This window comes from Ischnura elegans, chromosome 4, assembly GCF_921293095.1.
Source record: "Ischnura elegans chromosome 4, ioIscEleg1.1, whole genome shotgun sequence".
Classification (NCBI taxonomy): domain Eukaryota; kingdom Metazoa; phylum Arthropoda; class Insecta; order Odonata; family Coenagrionidae; genus Ischnura; species Ischnura elegans.
In genome coordinates this window covers 68,374,507-68,399,409 of record NC_060249.1, presented here as the reverse complement: position 1 = coordinate 68,399,409, position 24,903 = coordinate 68,374,507, and the positions used below count along the sequence as shown (strand labels likewise).

General features: G+C 36.4%; 1 protein-coding gene across 1 annotated transcript in view; it reads left to right on the top strand.

Moving 5' to 3' along the window:
* The window catches only part of LOC124158165 (transmembrane protease serine 9-like), a 29,702-nt gene extending 7,239 nt beyond the window's left edge, over positions 1-22,463 (top strand). The window contains exons 8-14 of the mRNA XM_046533349.1: positions 3,182-3,404; positions 18,580-18,698; positions 19,204-19,289; positions 19,526-19,667; positions 20,442-20,555; positions 21,351-21,500; positions 22,195-22,463. Coding sequence (XP_046389305.1) covers positions 3,182-3,404; positions 18,580-18,698; positions 19,204-19,289; positions 19,526-19,667; positions 20,442-20,555; positions 21,351-21,500; positions 22,195-22,341 — 981 coding nt within the window. The 3' untranslated portion in view covers positions 22,342-22,463. The remainder of the gene's footprint in view (positions 1-3,181; positions 3,405-18,579; positions 18,699-19,203; positions 19,290-19,525; positions 19,668-20,441; positions 20,556-21,350; positions 21,501-22,194) is intronic.
* The last annotated feature ends 2,440 nt before the right edge of the window (positions 22,464-24,903 follow it).

Here is a 24,903-nt window from a genome sequence, read left to right as displayed (position 1 = left end):
ATGAAAGCTTATGATTCCTAATTTATCGTTACTTTCACCGTATCTGTGCTTAGTATCAGCTTTGAGGATGACGCATAGTAAAACCGCTTTGTATTAATAGTTTTCTATAAAATAGAGTTCCTTCGAGATTAACGGCCCTGTAGACTTCAGTTTCGTCGCCAGTTGCTAGCTTAGTATAGACTCCAGAGAAGACATTTTTTTGGGGATGATTTGATGTACAATTAATGTACACGGTGAGAGGTAGACATTTATTTGAAAAGATTTGTTGATTAGTTATTGGTGGTCAAATACACAATAAAATTCCTGTTTTCTTAATGTAAATCTAAGACGTTGAAAACATGATTTGAATTTTTTTTGGTAGTCAAGAACACTCATTCCTCTTCTTGGAGATTAGATACTTTTCATAAATATCATCTTTGCAATAACCACGCTGTAACTTAAGATTTCCCGAGCGTGTTTTCTCAACTTCAAGCACGTAAGATCTTTTCTTCCATGGCGCTGCTGTATCTTTGTCGTGATGTCTTTTAACGTCGAATAAAGTTGATTTTTTTCGCTCATCCGTTATGAATAACAGTTAATCTTATTCAAATCAGCCATTAATTTGATTATTTTTCAAGCTCAACGAATTTATATACCCGATTTTGCACTTACGCGAAATAAGTAAGAGGATAAATATGGTACAATTTTTCTGAATGTAAAATTGAACAGATATATGGCAATTGGTAAATTGAAATGACTTTGACCTAACCTGACTAAGCTACCGGTAACCGATGTAATTTAACATGTGAGTAAAGAGTATTTATCAAAAGCACTGATATGGGAAACAGTTTATCATAATCAAATTATTCATTAATTAGATTAGTTCATTTTTCAAGCTCAACGTATTTGGGGAGGTATATTTCCCTTAATTTTGCACTTAAGCCAAATAAGTGATAGAGTAAAGAATATCTGAATGTAAAATGTGCACAGATACATAGCTAATAGGTCTAGGTATAGGCCACACGATCTATGCTTAATTTAAAATTTTCACGCGCCGTTCATTCAATCATTGGATGAATAATCTATTAACGGCGTTTTATAGGCAGAAAAGTTTCCAAAATAACTTTTAAAATTCATTATTCAAGAAAAGATTCCATTCAAAATATGAATTCAAAAATTGTAATGATGCGGTAATATAATTAAGATAATATTATCAGAACTGCAAGTGGAAATTTATTGATGACGGATAAAACTGCATAAACCTAAGGTACATCCTACACATCTCGCAGCCCACATAACACAGGAATGACTAAAGCATGTGTTACCCTGGTGAGCTAATCGGCTCGAGAGATATAAATGGTTAAAGTAAGGCCAAGGGTGGTGTAATAATCGATTAGTCTCATTCGAGTGACGACAATTTAAAGGGTGTGAAAATTCTACTCTAAAATTCTCTTCTAAGCAAACACTCTCTAGCTCATATTTATTCAAGTAAAATCCGAAAAATAGAGCTATAAATTAACTAACTTCGATAAAAATATTGATAAAAATCCCCCAAAAGAAATTTTAGTGAAATATTACTGTAATGACGCATCAAATCATGCAGCACTATTTGAAAATCAATTTTGTACATTTTGTATTGTACACTTTACAATTGTGGCTTATTACAATATGCTAGTAAAAACTGTTGGATGGGACTGAAAGAATTAAAATTGAAGAAATGAACCAGTACGGAGGTATTCCTCACATATGAGGTGCATTATGTATGCTAGAAACAGTTTTTTAGAGTTCATGTATAAAATGCGCACAAAGTTTTTCTTTCGGGTAAAATTACTGCATTCGCCAGCGAAGTAATTATATTCCCCTAAGAAAATTAAATTACCGAAATGAAACGAATACTTTTATTCTGGGAACACTGATGAAATTTTACAATTTATACTTGTTAAGTCACATCTCATATTCACATAAAAATTATTTATCTCACATTTAACCTATCCGTTCCCCAAAGTATCTCTCTTAATTTATCACTCTCATATTGATCAACTTAAAAATCAAGTCATAGTATCTGATTTTCTACCATAATCTTCATATTAACTCTCGCATACAGTTCCTAACGTCCGAAGAATTTTCCGTAAGAATATAAATAACATACGTGAGCGGTAAAGGCAATTTATCAACGAAGCTCCAACTCATATCATCATTAATCCATGCATCTATAGACATTTATTATAAGCCTATTCATATGTTTCCAATGGGAGAGCCTAAGCTTGACGCGGGAGTAAAATAAAAAGGTTTAATAAAAAAATCCTGAGTAACCACTAAATTTAATACTAAATGGACCACTAAATTTTTGTAATAGTAATTTTATGATAAGATATATTGAGTGAAAAACTAAGGTCCAGCCGATTGGGAGATGCATTATCAAAGAAAATTAAATGAACTTAAAAATTGACAGTTTCAGTATGCTAAGAAATGGGATAAAATAATTTTTTATATCAAATTCCTTAAGCAAAGAGGAGGTAACTTTTTTGGTGAAAATTAAAGTGCGCAGAATCGCACGTATGTTTTCCCCAAAACGATCTAGGGGTATCAAGAAGCATCAAGAGGCTCTAAGGGTAAGTCTTTGGTTGAATTTAAATAAAATACCATAATATTACTTGAGCCAACACCAATTTTCTCCTTTAAAGGTTACCCTGCAAGAAGCGGGCGCAAATCATGTTCTATAAGTGGTTCCAGATCATTCAACAAATAAGAAATGAAAAACGGACCAATATCAATATAACTTTCAAAATGTTTGAGTTAAGTTGGCTTGGGAAAAGTTACAAGAGAAAAAAATGTCACGTAAATATACTACAAAGGAGATACTAAGGTATTCGGAGCATAACTTCAATGTCAAACTTTACTCCACCAGGGAAAATTGCTGAATCACTGCTTTGAAGGCGTTCACCTGTGTGGATGCATCATTGAAAACAATTATTACGAAAATTATCAGTCAAACGGCATTGCCATCACGCACTGTGAGTGTAATGAACTATTTTATTATTACCTGCATTAGAAGGTGTTTGAGCGGTTATCAAGCAATCAAGGAAATATGACAAAGCAGGCCTCTCGTTTGGACAAAGCCTTGTAGAGTTCATGAGGAGTCCCTTGACATTACAAAGATACGCGTTAGTTTTATCTAGGAATTGTATCTTCAATTGCTCAGCAAAATACGGAGGAAATTGGCCGGAACGCGGTCATTCACCTGATCACCATTCACAATCACTTGCATCTAATGCAACCTGAGGAAGGGGTAATCACAGTGCACTTCTGGACACTATATATTGGTCGGAGCGATTCCCAGATGCATACAACTGGTCCAAGTGACAATATCAACATGTTCTTCAAAACAGCACTGATTGTACTAGCCTTCACCGGCTTCTCACAAGGTAAGTCTCAAAGTTAATTCGTACTCAAGCATACCATTAAAAATAAAGGAGAGAGCTGATCCTACAGCTTTATGATACATAAATTATAAATCACTTCAAAAAATAAACACTGAATCAATTAGGAATCGTATCAATGAATTGAAATCGCATAAATTTAGTGAAAAAGTAAAGGCTTGACGATATTAATCGCCAGTCCTTTTATTCCACTGTGATATTAACCAAGAAACAGCAATTTAAAAAAGACAAAATTACATAATACTCACTGCTGGGTAGTCAGACCAGGGTTCCATTCAGAAGATTTTCAGAATCAAATTCAAGCAATTGAATGTATTTCTTAGTAAACATTATCCACCCATCGATACTTAGCATGGGTAACTTTGCGTTAAACGTGCATGCATAGCAATACTGATGGCAGGATTGTAGACGCATTGATTAATTTCTACAAAAATTTTAAGCAGTAAGTCAATTAATACTATCTCAATTACCCCGATAATACATGTAATTTCTATAACGACGATTCAAACAGTTTTAGCCACTACTAAAATTAATTTGCAAATGACTTTGACCTAGCCTGGTACAAGGTACTATTAACAGATTTTATTTAATTCGTGATTAAAGAGTAATATGTCGAATGAACCACAATAAATAAGGAATTATGATCATTTACCACTGTAAAATTATACAAATAATTATTTATTACTTTAGAGAATATAAATTATGTAAATTAAATTAAAGTTATTTCAGGGGAGCTTAAAGTAAATAATCCAACAAGTTAGGAGTAGAACCACTTGTGGTTGTTAAATAATTGTTATCTAATGTAACATAAACAAATTTAGAATTTTATCTGATACCCACCATACTTAATAATATTTTGCTGGAAAATGTTAGCAATGCATGGATGATATTTTTTAGCTGCTCCTATGAGTTATTCAAGGAGAGGATGGAGAGGAGCTGCAGCCGATCCCTCACTTCCTGGTGACCCATATATCGTTGGAGGAGAAATCGTTCAAGGAAGGCAATATCCTGCACAGGTAAAAAAACAAAAATTACCAACGTATGTGAAACACTCGAGCAAAAAATAACAAAAGATTATCACAGAATATATTTAAAATAATGAGGAACATGCAAAATGCAAGTATGATTTTATACATAGGGGACTTCACCAGTGGAAAATTGTGTATACAGTTCTTTTTCACGAAATGAAAAATAAAAGGATATGCACAATAAATCATCGTTGGAGATTTCCTTGAGCGTTTTTAAAAGAAAACTGTTGCTTCAATAGCGGGATAAAAATATAGGATTTTATTCTCCTGGGAAATCGCCAAGAAAATTGAATAATAAACGAATTTCAGTCGAAATTTTGAGAAAAATTAACTCTTTATATTTCATAAGCTCTATCCTGAGTATGTTCATAACGCAGAGTATTCAGATATTCTTCAAGCAGTTATTCGGGAAGAAAGAAATTTTTGACGCCTAAAGGAATTTCACTACTATTTTTAAAAACCCTCGGCAAATTCTATCATTTTTCAGATCTCTCTATGGGTCCAAGGTCAATTCGACTGCGGTGGCTCAATTCTTAACGAGGAATGGTTTATGACAGCTGGACATTGCTCTCAGTAAGTACTAAACTTGCAACTCATGTACTGATGTAGCAAATTGTTATAAACTCAAGAATTTTTCTTTTAATACAGCTATCCTAAACTTTACCTAAAATAGAGCTAAGCTTATGTCACACAAATTCGTATTTGTGGTATATTTTCGGTCGCATTCAATCCAATAGTCTATAAAACCTCTAGCGCTAAATTCCTGAATTCATTTTAAAAGCATTAATTTCATCTATTTGTTTTTGCAGATTCGAACCTTCAGACCTAACGGTGTTCTCTGGATCTAATATCCTCAATAATGCAGGAACGGAACATCAAGTGGTTGAAATTCACTTTCACGAAGGCTTCAATCCGGATGATGCATGGGACAACGATATTGGTGTAATGAAGGTAATTAATTTCCTATGTACGTTTCATCGTTAATTTCAGCGATCAACAACTGGGATCGTAAGAGATAAATGAATAAGCCTATTCCCTTTAATACCCAATGCCATACAAACGCACGCTCTTAGGCAACTCCTTGCATAGACCATTTATGCCAAATCCTCATCCAAAGTTTTCCTGTCGTTTTCCTTCAAGGATAATAATTGTATTATGACCAAATTAATTTAGAAAATCCCCGAAACCAATTAGTTATTAAGGTATGGAACCCATTGGGTAAAGTCCCGGCAACGCGATGCAATACATCCTAAAAATCCCTACAATAAGTCGGCGATCTAAGTATAATTTCAATTACTTCCATTGAAAAATTCATTGAATACAAATGACTAGCTATTTGCATATGCACTTATATTCAAGGTGAAAAAACAACGATTTTAAAAATGGCTGCATAGGATAGAAAAGGGAAATTCAACGGAAGAAGATAACACCAGCCTAATCATTGTAACTTGCAATTACACGAGAGAAATTTTACGTGATTTCGCCTAATTTATGGCTTCATTGTCTTATTCGACTGAATTTCCCTATACAATTAAGTATTTCTAAAAATAATTACATTTTCATCCAATGGAATATAATTTTTTCTACTTTTGTTAACATTTATTTACACTCTTTTCAATCGTAATGATATTATCCCGATGGAAAAAAATTTCATCACCAAACTCACATTAAAACGGCGAAAAGCAATAATGATTATAAATCTGAATGAAATATATTTGAAACAATTTTTAATTGTCACCTCATTTTCAGGTAACTCCACCTTTTGTCCTCGGGAATGGAACCGAACCGATTAACCTTCCTGATAAGGACGTGGATACGCCAGGAGGCACCATGGCAACGGTGGTGGGCTGGGGAAGGACTTCCGTGAGTAATCCTTAAAATGAAGTATTTTCACAATTTTTTAATTAGTGGACCTAATCCTGAAGTAGACCTCCAAAAATCCATTTTCCCAAGTAACTCATTTCATTCCCCAATAATGTCAGTGATTATGGAGGTGAACTCCTAGATCATGAACGTACGCACATATAATCTATGAATTCCCTTACAGGCATCTAGTCCCAACATCAACGAATGCCATTGAATTTACACTGTTTATATTTTTACTTAAGTAATCTATCGATGCCATGGTTTCCAAGTGGTCGTATATCGTTGAGCTCTCGCATGGGCACAATTCCAAGAATATGATAAACATGAATTGCCATGAGAAAAATTCCCCTGGACCGGGAAAAGAACCACGGACCTTTGGCTTGCCGGGTCACTACACAGTTCTTATGGCCATTGTACCGAGGCTAATGGTACTAGATGTTAGGCCCTCGCGGTCCATCAAGGATAGCAATGCGAGGGAGAAAGGACTTCAATGAATCCACAAGTGATGGTGGTTGCATTTTCCAAGAATAAGCGTCTCGAGGCACGCCAGGAGTGCTCTAGGACAAGCCTCTCAAGAGTTTGGAGGCTAATACCGATCGTTTACCTCAGCAACGGATTTAAGTTAACTTAATCCAAATTCTGATTGCTGGAAGGGAAACGTCACACAAGTAAGTTGCGTTGATGCGCGATCATTGTGACGCCATCCCAAGCATATCTTGGACAACCTGAGGCGCAGAATTGAAACTTCATACATGCAAAGCATGAAAGCAAGAGTATGAGGACGTTTTTCAACGAGTAGCCGATTTCTATGTTTAAAGCTACTTTACTAAGTTGACTCCAGATGTACAAATTTCCTGAGAAATGACACTTTAGCGTACTAAATATTAACGAAATAAAATGTTATCACTTCAAAGTTTTCTAACGGCAAAATGAGGTTTAAATGGAGTATTTTGCGAATAACATAGTTCAGTTATTCCTCCCTCAATGAAAGCCCATCTCAAAATCTCGGTAAGCCCTATTCCCTAACATTCAATTTATAAATCCTATTACTTACCCTCTTGTGTACCTAGCATACTTCAGTCTAACACGGAATTTAGCAAGCCCTACCCACATATGAACGAAGTGTGATAATGATTCATAGTAAATGTAATATTTTCGTTTCTATGATAGAATTTTTCTCCCAAATAACACATATTCCCTGAAACCACAAGAACTAAATCACTTTACAACGCGTGTTTACATCTTTCTTCTGGAATTTTTCTTAGGCGTGGGGACCGATACCGGATGAGCTTCGCAAGGCCGATGTTCCGATAGACGACCAAAAGAACTGCACCGATATTTGGGCCTCAGAAGGAATGCGGATTCATGATACCCAGATCTGTGCGGCCGGGATCGGGGGAAAGGACGCATGCAATGTAAGTACATCCTTAAACAAAAACCGTGCGAGTCAACGCACTCAGGCAGTTTATAGACTCATCATTATCTGTCTCACAAATAATCTCGATCCCCAGACGGACCGAGAGAGATCATCGACTACAACGTTTTCAAAGCAATAACAATGGAGGAGATAAAATGCGGCTTTCACCTCAAAATTTGAGCAATGACTTTTCTACAGCAATAATACTTAGCAAGAAATAAAAATAACAGAATCTTATCTGGATCTTGGTAAAATTAGAACGACATACAGTTATGAGTAGCTGTCACAGATACGAAAATCTCAGTGGTAATAAAAAATTCGTTAGTAAGTAAGTAAGAAAGCAATGAAATATACTTTTACCACTCTACGCTTGAATCTCAGGTGTCTTAAAATTATTTGTACGACAGTGGATTTTGTTTTTGAAAATTCCATTCACATATATCGACTTCACGCTGTCTTTGCATAAACATATGAGGTGTGGTAGTGTAAAGCAAAACCTAACTGTGTGAAATTATATCCCTGAGTTCAAATTTAAAGACGATAGGATAATGGAGTGCACCCATTTAAATACAATTCATTGCACCCTGTGAGCACATTCATGATGAAAGAAATTCAGAGCCCTTAATCATAAATGAAAAGTTTGGTTTGCTTTAGCGAAAGAACATGAGCGTAAATTTCTGTTCCGTTCCAGGGCGACTCTGGTGGACCTCTTCTCGTGGACAACAAGATAGTGGGAATCGTGTCTTGGGGAAAGCCATGTGCACAGGAGGGTTGGCCCACAGTCTTCACTCGAGTCTCCAAATTTGTCGACTGGATACAGGAACATATCAAATCCTGAATTTTCATACAAAGAAAACCCTCGTTTCAATGAGGAAATTGCAAATAGATCATAATGAGCATAATTAAAATGTAAAATGATGTCGCAAAACCAAAAATTAAAATAAAATACTTTGCATTATAATAATAATTAAATATGATTATTTTTACTCCTCTAAACCCCGAATTCTCCCATCAAAATGCATTTAAGAATACCTAAGTGCTTCTACACAGGAGATGGATAGTGAAAACTTCAATATTTTTCCTCTTTTGGAATTGATTGCATTGACGAACCAACGGATCCGAAGCAAGATGGTCAAGAAAAAAAACATGGCTAAGCTCAGCAACGTGATAGTAATGAGTATGAAAAGTAATGTCATCATGGTCCTACAACCAAAAATGAAATTTATAGTATGTTTCTCAGTCGGTCGGTCATGCAAATAAAATACTAATTATATGCTGTTATTACTCTTTCTTTAAGACTGCCTTGTCCGCTACCCTCTTATGGTTTTATTTTTCTTGAAGTAGAATTTCATAATCTGAGTATCCAATGGAATTGCCACTTCAGGTGAAAAATTATTATAGAATGGGAACAGCCCCAATTCACGCAAACTAAATACACAAACAATACTGATTGCCATAGCCTTCACCGGATTCTCACTAGGAAATTCTTCGACTTTATTCTTACCCACCAATACGGTAAAAAATATGGGAAAAGCTTCAGAAAAAAATGAGACGAAGAAGTTGCAAATCAAATAAAATAATCAAACAATAATAATAGTATAGAAAACCGGGTGAAATGATTCCATAATACACAGAAAGCAATCGTTTCTCAGATTTTTCCCGCGGAAAATGCCAAGAAATTCACATTCGTTTAAAGAAGGGCAGGCAGTAACTCTAATACATGAAATTAACCTTCGTTATTGAAGAGGGCTAATATTTCACTATCTCTATTATACGTCTGATATTGATAACATACCCACCCACTTTGCGCCAGGGGAAAACCAGAAGAGAATTATCTTATTAAAACATTATATTTAAAGGTAATTACCCTGCTGTCGTGAAATCATCCTCAGTTCTGTATGTTATAAAACCCGATAACAAGAAGGATATAAAATTTAAGATGATACATTGATAGGGAAGGTGGACAAGGAATGCAAAAGATATACCTCTTTTTTGGTTCACATCCAATGTCAACAACTTGTTTTTTTTAAATGACTCAGAAGATAAAAGTAAGAAAAACATATTTTCAGTGGATTTTAAATTACTTTTAGACAGCGGAGAATAATGGATAAACTACGACATTTAATTCATTTACTAAACGATTCCGAGATAAAATCAGTTTTAATATGGCGATAACTTATTTTGAGCTCCAAGAGTAATCCAGAGAAAAAATAGGGGAAATTACAACTTTACATCTAGGGTTTTATTCTCTGTTGCCTGGCATCACAATTCGAGGAATGATATAGGAAATCCAACTTTATTTGGAACGTATTCCATTGAATTACTAAAATCCAAATAGTTATAATATTCATCTCTAAATTGTAATATGAAACGTCAAACTCTTTAGCTAACTTCCTGGACCTGCAACCTTTTGACAAACTTATTTATTTTATTATAGTATTCTACCGATTAAGGTAGGTTTCCATGGAGTGTTCAAGAAGTGATCTGGAAGCCTCCCTTTCCTTCAAGCACTGCCTTTAATTCACTGTAAGGCCTACTCCCTTTCAATCTCTCTAAAACTACTATTCTCCTTCCCCTCCCTCGTTCACCTAACATTCAACCCTCTTATACCATTTTCATCATTACCTCCTCGCTAAACACTCCCTCCATCCATGTCTTCTGCCTCTTCCGTATCTCATCTTAAAGCTGCCTCTCCTCACCCACCATGTCCAGCACTTCGTCGTTCCTTCTCCTCTCTGTTTTTCCTTAGTGTCCACGTTTCCGCACCGTAGAGAGAGTGAAGGCACAGATCAAACTCTTCACTAACCTTTTCTTTAAACTCTTACATAACGATCCTCTCAGAAGCTCCATCCTGTTCATGAATGCCTCCTTCGCTAATGCAATTCTCTTCCCTATGTCCTTACTACTGTATCCGTTTTCCTCTAATGTGCTGCCTAAATAGTTGAATTGCTCTACCTGCTCAAGCTTCTCCCCACCTACTTTTATCTTGAGTCTCACATTCCTAGCTCGCGTTGATTTACAAAACCGCATTACCTTGGTCTTCTTGTGATTAATTCTCATCCCATGCTTCTCGCACCGCTCGTCTAATGCATCCAGAGAGGACAGCCAGGCCGAGGTGTGAGGCAAGGACAGGCAACCTTGCCTCACACCTCGACCAATGCTTGCCCACCCAGATTCTCCGTCCGCTACCCTCACTTGCGCAGTCTGGGCTACATACAGATTACGAATTAGACGTCGCCCTCCAATCGACTCCTATTCTGTTGAGAATATAGATGAAATTTGCCCAGTTCACCCTATCAAATGCTTTTTTAAATCCACGAAATAGGCTTGTACGTCCTGGTCATACTTCAGGTTCCTCTCCACGTGGGACCTCATTATTGCTATTGCATCATGAATTGACTTCCCTTTTTTAAATCGAAACTTATTTTTGCCCAAATACTCGTTTGGCCTCGCCTTCATTCATTCCCTCAATTCTTCCGGAGCTCACCCGGAAGATTGTCCATGCCAACTGCTATCCTAGCCGTCGTATCACGAAGTGCTTTCTTGATTTCCGATTCTAAGATCCCCGGCCCAAGATCCTCCTCCACTGCACTTTCCTCCTCTAAAGTAAATCTCTCCGGCCTTTCCTTCCGTCATACAGATCCTCCGCGTATTCATTCCATCTATTCTGTATCTCTTCTCGCACGGTTAGCATCCTCCCATCTTCAGCCCTAATTTTAGACATAGCTTGCCTTCTTTTGCCGCCCTATAGCGGCTTAACTTTGGCGTATAAGGCGCCTACCTCTCCTTCCTTGTGAAACTTCTTCGTTTTCTCACACTTCCTTTTCCACCAAGCCTCCCTTGCTCTCTTGATTTCACGCCGTAATCGATTATTAATTTGTCTATACATTCTTTTGCCCTTCTGTGTCCACGTTCTTCCACTTCCTCCTCTCCTCCATTTCTCTTATCACGTTCTCAGTAATCCACGGCTTCTTTATCATTCGACTATCAAAGTAGCCAATTACTTTTCAGCCGCTTTGACAATTCTAGTTTTAATATTATCGCATCTTTCCTCAAAAGTCTTTGTGCTTTCAATCTCCCGGATATTGTTTTCCATAAGTTCCTGATATTCTCTCCTCGTACTCCCTTTCAGAGCTTCTACATTCTATTTCCTTGCCTTCCTAACTTTTATAAGTCTTTTGAATCTCACGCTGCATTTAATGAGAACTAGGTTGTGGTCTGAATCCGCATCCGCTGCAGGGAAGCTGGGCCAGGTTTTCACACTATTCCTTAACCTCTGTCTTTCCAAAATGTGGTCTATCTGATATCTCGCCACATCCCCTGGACTTTTCCATGAGTACCTTCGCCCTTTATGATGATTGAACCACGTGTTGGTGATGAATAATTTGTTTGTTCTGAATAATTCTGCTGAGGCGTTCTAGTCCTCCATCACTACTAGATTTTTCTTCCCTGGGGTTTCTCTAATGATTTCCTCGAGCTGTTCATACACCTCATCTACTTCTTCCTCCCTGTGATTACCAGCGGACATGTAAACTTTAGCTTCCACGAGGTTCAATTTTTACCACCAGAATCCTATCGATCACTATTCATCCCCACGCTTCTTACCATCTTCTCGTTTAATACTAAAGCTACCCCTCGCTGGCTTTCCTCCCCACCACCATATATTACCCTAAAACCAACACTCCAAGTTTACCCCCCATCCTTCAACCTCACTTTGCATAATCCTAGGATATCCATCCTCCCTTTATGCATTTCCTTTTTGATATTCTCTCACCTTTCCGCTCTCATCATTGTCCTCACGTTCCACGTCCCTACATTAATAGCCGACTTCTGCTTCTCCCTCTTCTTGGTCTTCTTTTCTTCTTTCTTCATTACTGCTGCTGATGATGTTGATGATGATAAGTCTCTGCAAGGATTTCGCACGCTGACGACCCCGTGGACCTTGCCGACCTCGCTGACGTACACGACACCCGCTCTTCGCGGACGGGTCCCGTTCGATGAGTTTCCGAGGTTCATTTGGTGGTACTCTATGATCTGAGGGAAAACATAGTTGGTAGGGTTTTCTTACTTCCATTCCAACAGTGGTTTTTACGTGACACCATCACGTGAACTACCTTTCGTCTGGCTCCTACCCTTCGGTTTACCTGGCGTGGGTGACCCTACCGGGAATGATTTAGAATCCCGTCAGTGCAGCTCTAAAGGGTCGTAGGAACTCGCAAATCTTTCCACCGCGACAAGGTTGTAGCCCAAGGTAAAAGGACTGGTTTACTTACGTTGCAAAAAAATAAATCACAAGGATTAATTGAGACCACAGGAACACAAGTGACTGAATTTGGGTCGTACTACAAGGCACTATGGAATGGCTTATGTTTTTGTATTCACCTTAATTCGTTGCGGGAGTATAACAAGAGTTTTTAGACAATGGACTTGTTTTATGCCATTGCTGCATCTATAAAAACATTTTTTCCAAGTCACTTGACGAATTCCATGAGTTTTTCCAGAAGGCTAAAATTCCAAGAGTATTTCAGGTTTTCCTGGTTTTACGGATTAGGGGACGCCATTGGCCGGTGCAACTGCATCCGAAACAGAGAAAGAAAATGTGAGAAGATCCCATAAGCCGTTTGTCAGATAAAAAATCTACGGTGATCTGAAGTATAAGGAAAAGCTTTTATCTCCTTTAAAAAAACTGCTAAAATGCATACGCCACCCTAAAACTCGAATATCCTTTCCTCTTTCCTTTATCCTCGACTTTCCTTTATCAAAGTCATTGCACAAAATTCCTAGTTACAAAATTGGTATGCATCTCATTTTTTATCTGATTCAGATACCGATGCATTTGACATCTATAAATATTGGAAATGAACCTAAACGTTGAAATGAAGTGAAGGGTTGAATTGATTTTTATGGAGTAGAAAGAGGAAAAAATAACGTATAAGTTACTGATACTCAAGAAAAGAAGAGATAAAGCAGTAGAAAAGCTTCTGAGGGAGAAATTTCGGATGAATGAAAATACACTATGGTTTCATCGAAGTGTGCTTAAAACTGCGAAATTATAGAAAATCGAGTGGATAGTTCTATATTACACAGGAAGCTATATTTCCTCAGATTTTCCCACTATAATGCAGGGTAGGCAAAAAATATGATGCATGAACTGTAACTTTCGTCATGCAAGAAACATAGTATTTCAAAACCCCTCTCATACGTCTGATTTTGAGAATACACACATCTGCTTCGCGCGAGGGAAAACCAGGAATGAGTAATCAACATTGCTCTCGAGAAATCATCCTCGTGGTCTGAACGCAATAAACCCGGATAACAAAAAGAAAACAAAAAATTACAGATAATCCATTGATGGCAAATATAGATAAGGAATGTAAAAGATTGACTTTTTGTGTTTACAGCACGACAAACATGATTTTGTCAGCAACTTGTTTTTTTTTAACTCAAAAAATAAAAATGAGGCTAAAAATATTTATTGTAAAAACAAAATTACTTCTGAATCGCTTCTGGATATGGATTAACTATTATATTTTATAATTTTACTCAACCTGCTTTAAGTTTAAAATCGTTCATAATCAACCGATAAATTATTATGATCTCCAAAAGTAATCCGCAGGATTACTAAGGAAATCCCCAATTTTTCTTCCTGAGCTTTAGTTAGTTGTACCCTGGTATCATAATTCGCGATTAAACAAGGACATTAAAATTTTGTGGAAGCGAATTCAATACAGTCAAAAAATCCAAATGCCTTCAATCTTTACCTCTAAATTGATATGAGAAACTTAAAATCATTTGGCTAGCACTCTAGCCTATTGAATAGTTTTGTTCTACGTTGCAAAAATATTAAATCACACGGATCATTTATGGCCGTAGGAGCAAAAGTGACTTAAAATTCAGTTGTTGTGCCGTACTACAACCCACGGTACGGGGGCGTATTTTATTTTGTATTTGCATTAAATAATTACGAGACCACGCTTTTTCTGAATGTCCAAATTTTTGAAGAAGGGAATTGGGATATTGTACAAGATAACTCTCATAAGGAAGTAAATAATGTTAGCAAATGATATAATCAAAAGCAATTCCAATTACGTGAAAACCTAAAATCCTTTATTCTAATACTTGTATCCATTCAACATAAAATGATACAAGGTGTATTACTTTCGGATTTTACGGAAATAGCCGTAAAAACAATCTGCGAATTATAAATATTTGGTGATAAATTTGGCACAACATTGAAAATGGGAACGTCATATCATAAGAATAACAAATGCTTAAAATTGTTGAAAATTTCGAATATTTTATATTCAAAACAAATTTCATTAAATAAAAAAATCTTTTTTTTACCATAGGATAGCTTGAAACGAGTTATGGGGAGGTGTTAACCAAATGAATTTTCCCTTTGCATGTTAAAGACTTCTTTTGTAAAAATTCCGAGTTTCAACTAACCGTCTTCAGGTTCTATTAAAATTCAGCTCACATATTAACACATGAAGAAGAAAACAGTTATTTTCCTCCTACAAAAATTGCATACCTTGATTTTTTTCAGCATGACAGTGAAACAGCTCAGAAAGAAAGTGCAATGACAGAACCCAGGGATACCGACTTACAAAAAATATTGGGGGGCCTAAACCGGGCATCTTGCACAGGGAAAATTTAAAAGTAGTGAGTTTTAAGTATTTTAGAAGTCATATGATCAACATTAGAACCCTGATAACTCGAATCTCAATATCTGGACACTCCGAGGAAAATCGACAAGTCTGACACATTTTTTCCTCACACCCATAACGAAACTTTGAGGGGGCTCGGGCCCCCTCAGGCCCCATGGAGTCGGCGCCACTGACAGAACCGAAATCTAGTGCACGAAGAGTTCTGATTAGTTGTTTCCAAATATGAATTATTAAACAATATGCTTTTTCTCCCATACTGCATGCATCAATATGATTTTTTACCAGGTCACTAAACAAATTCCCTGTGGTTTCAATGAGTTTTTCTATACGACCAAAATTCCCTCAGTATTCCAGGGTATCCCAGGTTAACGAACACCATCGGCTGGTGCAGGTGCCCCGGAGGAGACAACGAAAATCTGAGAAAATCCCAGAATCCTTTCATCACAACAACAAATATTCGTGGACCTGAGATATAAGGAGAAGCATTTATCTTTTTTAAAAAACTGGTAACAATACATCTCCAACCCAACGTGACTAACCTCTTCTTTATCTCAGCCATTGCTCAAAATTCTTACTTATAAACTTGCTATCTATTTCATTACTTATCTCAATCAGATTTAAATAGATAGGGCACCTACACATATGGCAAGTAAACCAAAGCGTGTGGTCAGTCGCAGCCATTTCAGTCAACATGTTCCTGAAAATTGCAACCGTAGCGCTCATCTGTGTCGGCCTTGCGCAAGGTAATGCAACTTTTTCAGCTTTCCTTCTCACCCGAACTTTCGAAGTTACATTTGAAAGCATACCACTATTTTTTCTATATAATAATGTCAAATAGTAGATCTGAAATGATTTAAGCAATGCCATAAGCACAAAAGCGCATCAAATCCTTTTTAATTTGAAAATTTCACAAAAATAATATTATTAAGCAGTTCACAGACTGGAAAATTCAAGTTTGTTTCTTGGATCAGCCATCCTCCTTTGTGTATTCCAACTGATAAATTATTATTTTTGCCCTTGGGGGTGTCTTAGTCATATATACAAGCACTAACATTGAATTTAATTTTAGAGTATCTACGTTTTATACAATAAAGAAAAAATAACTGAAAATAAAAATGTTGAACTTTTACTCTAATGATAATAATTTACTAGAATATCATTGGACCAAATGTAGTAATCTACAAGGAGACTATATTGAAAAATAAAATAAGCTTCAATGATGTAAGAACATTTTCTCTATTCCATTCCGAGAACTTTTCAAACCACCCTCGTACAATAAGATAGTTCAAACTGTTGGATGGGACTGAAAGAATTAAAATTGAAGAAATGAACCAGTACGGAGGTACTCCTCACATATGAGGTGCATTATGTATGCTAGAAACTCATATCATCATTAAACCATGCATCTATAGACATTTATTATAAGCCTATTTATATGTTTCCAATGGGAGAGCCAAAGCTTGACGCGTGATTAAAATATAAAGGTTTAGTAAAAAATTCCTGAGTATCCACTAAATTTTATACTAAATGGACCACTAAATTACTGTATTAGTAAGTTTATGATAAGATATATTGAGTAAAAAACTAAGTTCCAGTACATTGGGAGATGCATTATTAAAGAAAATTAAATGAACTTAAAAATTGACAGTTTCAGTATGCTAAGAAATGGGATAAACTAATTTTTTATATCAAATTCCTTAAGCAAAGAGGAGGTAACTTTTTTGGTGAAAATTAAAGTGCGCAGAATCGCACGTATGTTTTCCCCAAAACGATCTAGGGGTATCAAGAAGCATCAAGAGGCTATGAGGGCAAGTCTTTCGTTGAATTTAAATAAAATACCCTAATAGTACTTGAGCCAACACCAATTTTCTCCTTTAAAGGTTACCCTGCAAGAAGCGGGCGCAAATCATGTTCTATAAGTGGTTCCAGATCATTCAACAAATAAGAAATGAAAAACGGACCAATATCAATATAACTTTCAAAATGTTTGAGTTAAGTTGGCTAGGGAAAAGTTACAAGAGAAAAAAATGTCACGTAAATATACTACAAAGGAGATACTAAGGTATTCGGAGCATAACTTCAATGCCAAACTTTACTCCACCCGGGAAAATTGCTGAATCACTATTTTGAAGGCGTTCACCTGTGTGGATGCATCATTGAAAACAATTATTACGAAAATTATCCGTCAAACGGCATTGCCATCACGCACTGTGAGTGTAATGAACTATTTTATTATTACCTGCATTAGAAGGTGTTTGAACGGTTATCAAGCAATCAAGAAAATAATGCAAAGCAGGCCTCTCGTTTGGACAAAGCCTTGTAGAGTTCATGAGGAGTCCCTTGACATTACGAAGATACGTGTTAGTTTTATCTGGGAATTGTATCTTCAATTGCTCAGCAAAATACGGAGGAAATTGGCCGTAACGCGGACATTTTTGCAAAATTTGGTGTTTTCACTGAAGATATCTAAGTTTATGTTTCTCTATGTGTTCACCGGTTTTTATTCCTCTATGTAAAATAATAACAGATTTAGAACAGTGACAAAGTTCCACCTGCAAGGAGAAAAAACTAATATTTGGTGTGACAAGGTTCTAACTGCATTTTACTTATTTTATTACTCATATCAACATGTAAAAAAAAATAAAATAAATAACATATTTTCTTAAAGTAATAATTACTAGTGTATCTAGTGGATCACTAGTGTATGTGCCAAAAATCCAAAATAAATTCCTATTAATAATAGAAATAGAGCAGTTTAAAACTTTGACAATGTTTTTCTCAAAACCAGCTGAAGGTCAGTTAGAACCTTGTCAAACCAAAGTAGCGAAATGACTTTGACCCAGCCTGGTACAAGGTACTGTTAACAGATTTTATTTAATTCGTGAGTAATGAGTAATATGTCGAATAAACCGCAATAAATATGGAATTATGATCATTTACCACTGTAAAATTATACAAATAATTATTTATTACTTTAGAGAATATAAATAATGTTAATTAAATTAAAGTTATTTCAGGGGAGCTTAAAGCAAATTATCCAACAAGTTAGTTGTAGAACCACGAGTGGTTAAATAATTGTCATCTTTTGTAACACAAACAAATTCAGAATTTTATCTGCTACCCACCATACTTAGAAATATTTTGCTGGAAAACGTTAGTAATGCATGGATGATATTTTTTAGCTGCTCCTAAGAGTGCTTCAAGGAGAGGATGGAGAGGAGCTGCAGCCGATCCCTCACTTCCTGGTGACCCATATATCGTTGGAGGAGAAATCGTTCAAGGAAGACAATATCCTGCACAGGTAAAAAAACAAAATTTACCAACGTATGTCAAACACTCGAGCAAAAAATAACAACAGATTATCACAAAATATATTTAAAATAATGAGGAACAGGCAAAATGCAAGTATGATTTTATACATAGGGGACTTCACCAGTGAAAAATTATGCATGCAGTTCTTTATCACGTAATGAAAAATAAAAGGATATGCACAATAAATCATCGTTGGAGATTTCCTTGAGCGTTTTTATAAGAAAATTGCTGTTTAAATAGCGGGATAAAAATATAGGATTTTATTCTCCCGGGAAATCGACAAGAAAATTAAATAATAAACGAGTTTCAATCGAAATTTTGAGATGAGACTACCTCTTGGATAGATATTTTCTAAGCTCTATCCTGAGTTTGTTTATTACGCAGAGTATTCAGATATACTTCAAGCATTTATTCGGGAAGAAAGAAATCTTTGACACCTAAAGGAATTTTACTTATATACTTAAAAACCCACGGCAAATTCTATCATTTTACAGATCTCTATATGGGACCAAGGTCAATTAGAGTGCGGAGGCTCAATTCTTAACGAGGAATGGATTCTGACAGCTGGAAATTGCTCTCAGTAAGTACTAAACTTGCAACTCATGTACTGATGTAGAAAATTGTTATAAACTCAAGAATTTTTCTTTTTATACAGCCATCCTAAACTTTACCTAAAATAGAGCTAACCTCATGTCACACAAATTCGTATTTGTGGTATATTTTCGGTCGCATTCAATCCAATAGTCTATAAAACCTGTAGCGCTGAATTCTTGAATCCATTTTGAAAGCATTTATTTCATCTATTTGTTTTTGCAGATTCGAACCTTCAGACCTAACGGTGTTCTCTGGATCTAATATCCTAAAAAATGCAGGAACGAAACATCAAGTGGTTGAAATTCACTATCACGAAGGCTTCAATCCGCATGATGCATGGAAGAACGATATTGGTGTAATGAAGGTAATTAAATTCCTATGTAAGTTTCATCGTTAATGCCAGCCATCAACAGCTGGGATCGTGAGAGAGAAATGAATAAGCCTATTCCCTTTAATACCCAATGCCATACAAATGCACGCTCTTAGGCAAATCCTTGCATAGACCATTTATGCCAAATCCTCAACCAAAGTTTTCCTTCAAGTATAATAATTGTATTATGGCCAAATTAGTTTAGAAAATCCCCCAAACCAATTAGTTATTAAGGTATGGAACCCATTGGGTAAAATCCCGGCAACGCGATGCAATGCATCCTAAAAATCCCTAAAATAAGTCGGCGATCTAAGTATAATTTCAATTACTTCCATTAAAAAATTCATTTAAGGCAAATTAATAGCTATTTGCATATGCACTTATATTCAAGGCGAAAAACAACGATATTATAAATGGCTGCATAGGATAGAAAAGGGAATTTCAACGGAAGAAGATAACACCAGCCTAATCATTGTAACATGCAATTACACGAGAGAAATTTTACGTGATTTCGCCTAATTTATGGTTTCATTGTCTTATTATATAGAATTTCCCTATACAATCAAATATTTCTAAAAATAATTACATTTTTATCCAATGGGATAAGATTTTTTTTACTTTTATTAACCTCTTTACAATCATAATGATATTATCCCGATGGAAAGCAATTTCATCACCAAACTCACATTATAACGGCGAAAAGCCATAATAATTATAAATCTGACTGAAATATATTTGAAACACTTTTTAATTGCACCTCATTTTCAGGTAACTCCACCTTTTGTCTTCGGGAATGGAATCGAACCGATTAACCTTCCTGATAAGGATGTGGATACGCCGGGAGGCACCATGGCAACGGTGGTGGGCTGGGGAAGGACTTCCGTGAGTAATCCTTAAAGCGAAGGATTTTCACAATTTTTTAATTAGTGGACCTAATCCTTCAGTGGAACTCCAAAAATTCATTTTTCCCAAGTAATTTATTTCATTCCCCAATAATGTCAGTGATTATGGCGCTAAACTCCTAGATCATGAACGTACGCACATATAATCTATGAATGCCCTTACAGGCATCTAGTCCCAACATCAACGAATGCCACTGAATTTACACTGTTTATATTTTTACTTAAGTAATCTATCAATGCCATGGTTTCCAAGTGGTCGTATATCGTTGAGCTCTCGCATGGGCACAATTCCAATAATATGGTAATCATGAATTGCCACGAGAAAAATTCCCCTGGACCGGAAAAAGAACCACGGACCTTTGGCTCTCCGGGTCACTACACAGTTCTTATGGCCATTGTACCGAGGCTAATGGTACTAGATGTTAGGCAATCGCGGTCCAAGGATAGCAATGCGAGGGAGAAAGGACTTCAATGAATCCACCAGCGATGATGGTTGATTTTCCAAGAATAAGCGTCTCGAGGCACGCCAGGAGTGCTCCAGGACAAGCCTCTCAAGAGTTTGGAGGCTTATACCGATCTTTTACCTCAGCAACGGATTTTATTTCTGTTTTAACGAATTTCTCAGTTTAAATCTACTTTACTAACTAAATTGACTCCAGACGTACAAATTTCCTGAGAAAAGGCACTCTAGTGTACTCAATATTAACGAACCTACCACAAGAACTAAATCACTTTACCACGCGTGTTTACGTCTTTCTTCTTGAATTTTTCTTAGGTGTGGGGACCGATATCGAATGAGCTGCGCAAGGCCGATGTTCCGATAGACGACCAAAAGAAATGCACCGATATATGGGCATCAGAAGGAATGCGGATTCATGATACCCAGATCTGTGCGGCCGGGACCGGGGGAAAGGACGCATGCAATGTAAGTACATCCTTAAGCAAAAACCGCGCGAGTCAACGCACTCAGGCAGTTCATAGACGCATCATTATCTGTCTCACAAACTATCTCGATCCCCAGACGGACCGAGAGAGATCATCGACTACAACGCTTTCGAAGCAATACCAAAGGAGAAGATATAATGCGGCTATCACCTCAAAATTTGAGCATTGACTTTTCTACAGCAATAATACTTAGCAAGAAATAAAAATAACAGAATCTGATCTGGATCTTGGTCAAATTATAACGACATAGAGTTATGTTTAGCTGTCATATACACGAAAATCTCAGTGGCAATAAAAAAATTCGTTAGTAAGTAAGTAAGAAAGCAATGGAATATACTTTTACCACTCTACGCTTGAATCTCAGGTGTCTTAAAATTATTTGTACGACAGTGGATTTTGTTTTTGAAAATTCCATTCACATATATCGACTTCACGCTGTCTTTGCATAAACATATGAGGTGTGGTAGTGTAAAGCAAAACCTAACTGTGTGAAATTATATCCCTGAGTTCAAATTTAAAGACGATAGGATAATGGAGTGCACCCATTTAAATACAATTCATTGCACCCTGTGAGCACATTCATGATGAAAGAAATTCAGAGCCCTTAATCATAAATGAAAAGTTTGGTTTGCTTTAGCGAAAGAACATGAGCGTAAATTTCTGTTCCGTTCCAGGGCGACTCTGGTGGACCTCTTCTCGTGGACAACAAGATAGTGGGAATCGTATCTTGGGGAAGGCCATGTGCACAGGAGGGTTGGCCCACAGTCTTCACTCGAGTCTCCAAATTTGTCGACTGGATACAGGAACATATCAAATCCTGAATAGTCATACTAAGAAAACCCTCGTTTCAATGAGGAAATTGCAAATAGATCATAATGAGCATAATTCAAATGTAAAATAGTGTCGCAAATCCAAAAATCAAAATAAAATACTTTGAATTATAGTTTGAATTGAATATGATTATTTTTACTCGTCTAAACCCCGAATTCTCCCATCAAAATGCATTTAAGAATACCTAAGTGCTTAGTCACCCTCAAAAGTGATAAAGAACTGGGTAATACAAGATAATGATATACGATTTAATTTGAAATAAACAGTTACTATTACGACAGGAAGTTGAAGAAAACTGAGATGGAGCCTATTCATCACTTCGAGGTGTCACACACGAGTATATTGTTGTGTAAGTACTAAGGAGACAATACGTAAGCAGGTAACGATTCGAAATTTACCGACTAGCGTGGGGTGGGGGAAATCCTTGTTGAGGGGTTTTTCTCAATAAAAAATACATTTGATGTTTTTTTTCTTTTTATACTTCAATAAGGGCAAGAAGAAATTAAAAAGTATTTCAGTATTCATGCAAATGTTTTCATTTTCACAGATCTCTATGAAAAAATCAATGACTCATTTAACTGTTGTGGTTCAATCCTTAACGAGGAATTTTTAATGACAGTTGCAAATTGCTCTCGGTGAGTAATAAAAATTATTCCCAAGTGCGAAAATAACAGATTAAAAGTCTCAGTTATTCCTTTCTGAATAGAACCTTGATCCCAAAAATTGGGACATTCATTCATTCATTGGGAGATTACATCCTTCAGAAATTAGGGTGTTCTCTGGGCCTAATATCATCCATGGTGGTTGTAATGCGCTACTACGAACTATTAAGACTAGAGCCCGAGTGATTCTTGGGGCAATGAGTTTCAGTTGATGAAGGTATGTTAATAAATAATTGCAAAAATTCCTTTTTCTGCTAATGGGAAAATATTTTTTGAGTTTAAATTTTTAAGTGCTAGGCGGAAAAAAAGAAAACTAAGATAGTAGTATGCAGAGGAGACTAGGAAAAAAATTAAACAAGGAGAGCAAAAGTTCAAAATCACTGACAAAGGTCTTGAAGGCCAGCGTCAGATCTTTGCAACGCACTTTTACTGAGGTACACGTGCACATATGGTATGTTATAACACATTATTGCATATTTCGGTGCATTGTCATCTATTGATTTTTTAAATGATATCTGCACCTATAGATTGCAAATTTCAATTCTATCTGATACCAAAGGCATCATTTATTTATTTGGCTTCGACAACTTCAAAAGCTACCAATAACGCCTTCAATATTTTGTTTATGCAGACATGATAAATGGGCGTGGTAGGTGGTGAGTTTGGCTCTAAGATCGAGGGGTCCCAAGATCAAATTCTGGATGAAGTCTTCGGACACCCTCAGACAAATAACCTCGAAGGGCGAGGCGGTATTCTGAGAGGAATTGGTCCCCTATTCTGACTGTGGCTTATACTTCACTGGCTTGTCATGGGGTGAGCTCCACCTTCATCTATCCAAACCCACCTTCGTGCTGTATGAGTGGGTGAGTGAAACACCAGTAGCCGACCGTCCAAGTACGGAATTGTTAAGACGCAAGTCTATCAAGCAATCATAACATCAGTAGGATGAGGTTCAAATCAATAGTTCAGAGAAAAAAATCAATATCCCAAGAGTAATATAATGAAGGAACCGCAATCAGCTAATTTATTGAGTGCTTAATCGTTTATTGGGAAATTGGTAAAGTTGACTAAATTGAAAACCTGGACATTACTGCTGGAAAATATTTGAATCAGTGAGAGGGCAACTTTTAATGAGGGAGAACAACCTCACGAAAATTGACCACTATCTGCAGGAGGAAACGAAATACATGCGTGGAATGCGTGTATTCATGCGTGAAATTCATGTCATTTAGAAGACAGCTGATGCCAAAAGAAGAAATGGGAGATAATTTTTTGTGCTTGAAGCACAAAGAAGAAACGATTACAAAAAAACGACGGGATTATTTACACAACATACTCCAATTTAAGGCAAAAAAAAAACATTGCTTCGTGATTGATCGTTAGATGTAATGATAAAAGCAAGTCGCTGATTAAATGTGTTTTAATTTTTTCTTCCGAAAAAAACGCAAAACATTTCTTTGGGCCAGTGTCAAAACGGTGGAAAATAATAGGTCAACGGGCCAATTGCGACAGATTGAAAGCATGTTGTGGGGATATTAAAAAAATGGTATCTGCACCTACAGATTGAAAATTTTACTAAATTCCTCCTGATACGATTGAATCATTTATTTATAAGACTAGGACAACTTTAATAGCTACTTATAAAGCCTTCAATATTTAGGCTCTGCAGGCATGATAATTGGGTAGCGAGGTAGCCTATTGGGTTCCGGGTTCGTTTACCGAATGAAGCCTTCGGAAACACCAAAACTAAATACAGTAGATTCCGTTTAATGGGTCTAGTGGTTACTTGGGGCAGCCGCTTAATTGGGGCAGATCATGAAGAATAGAACCCAATAGAGGAATATCCCAGAGTATTCTCCGCTTAATCGGGACAGCATGCCGCTTTATTGG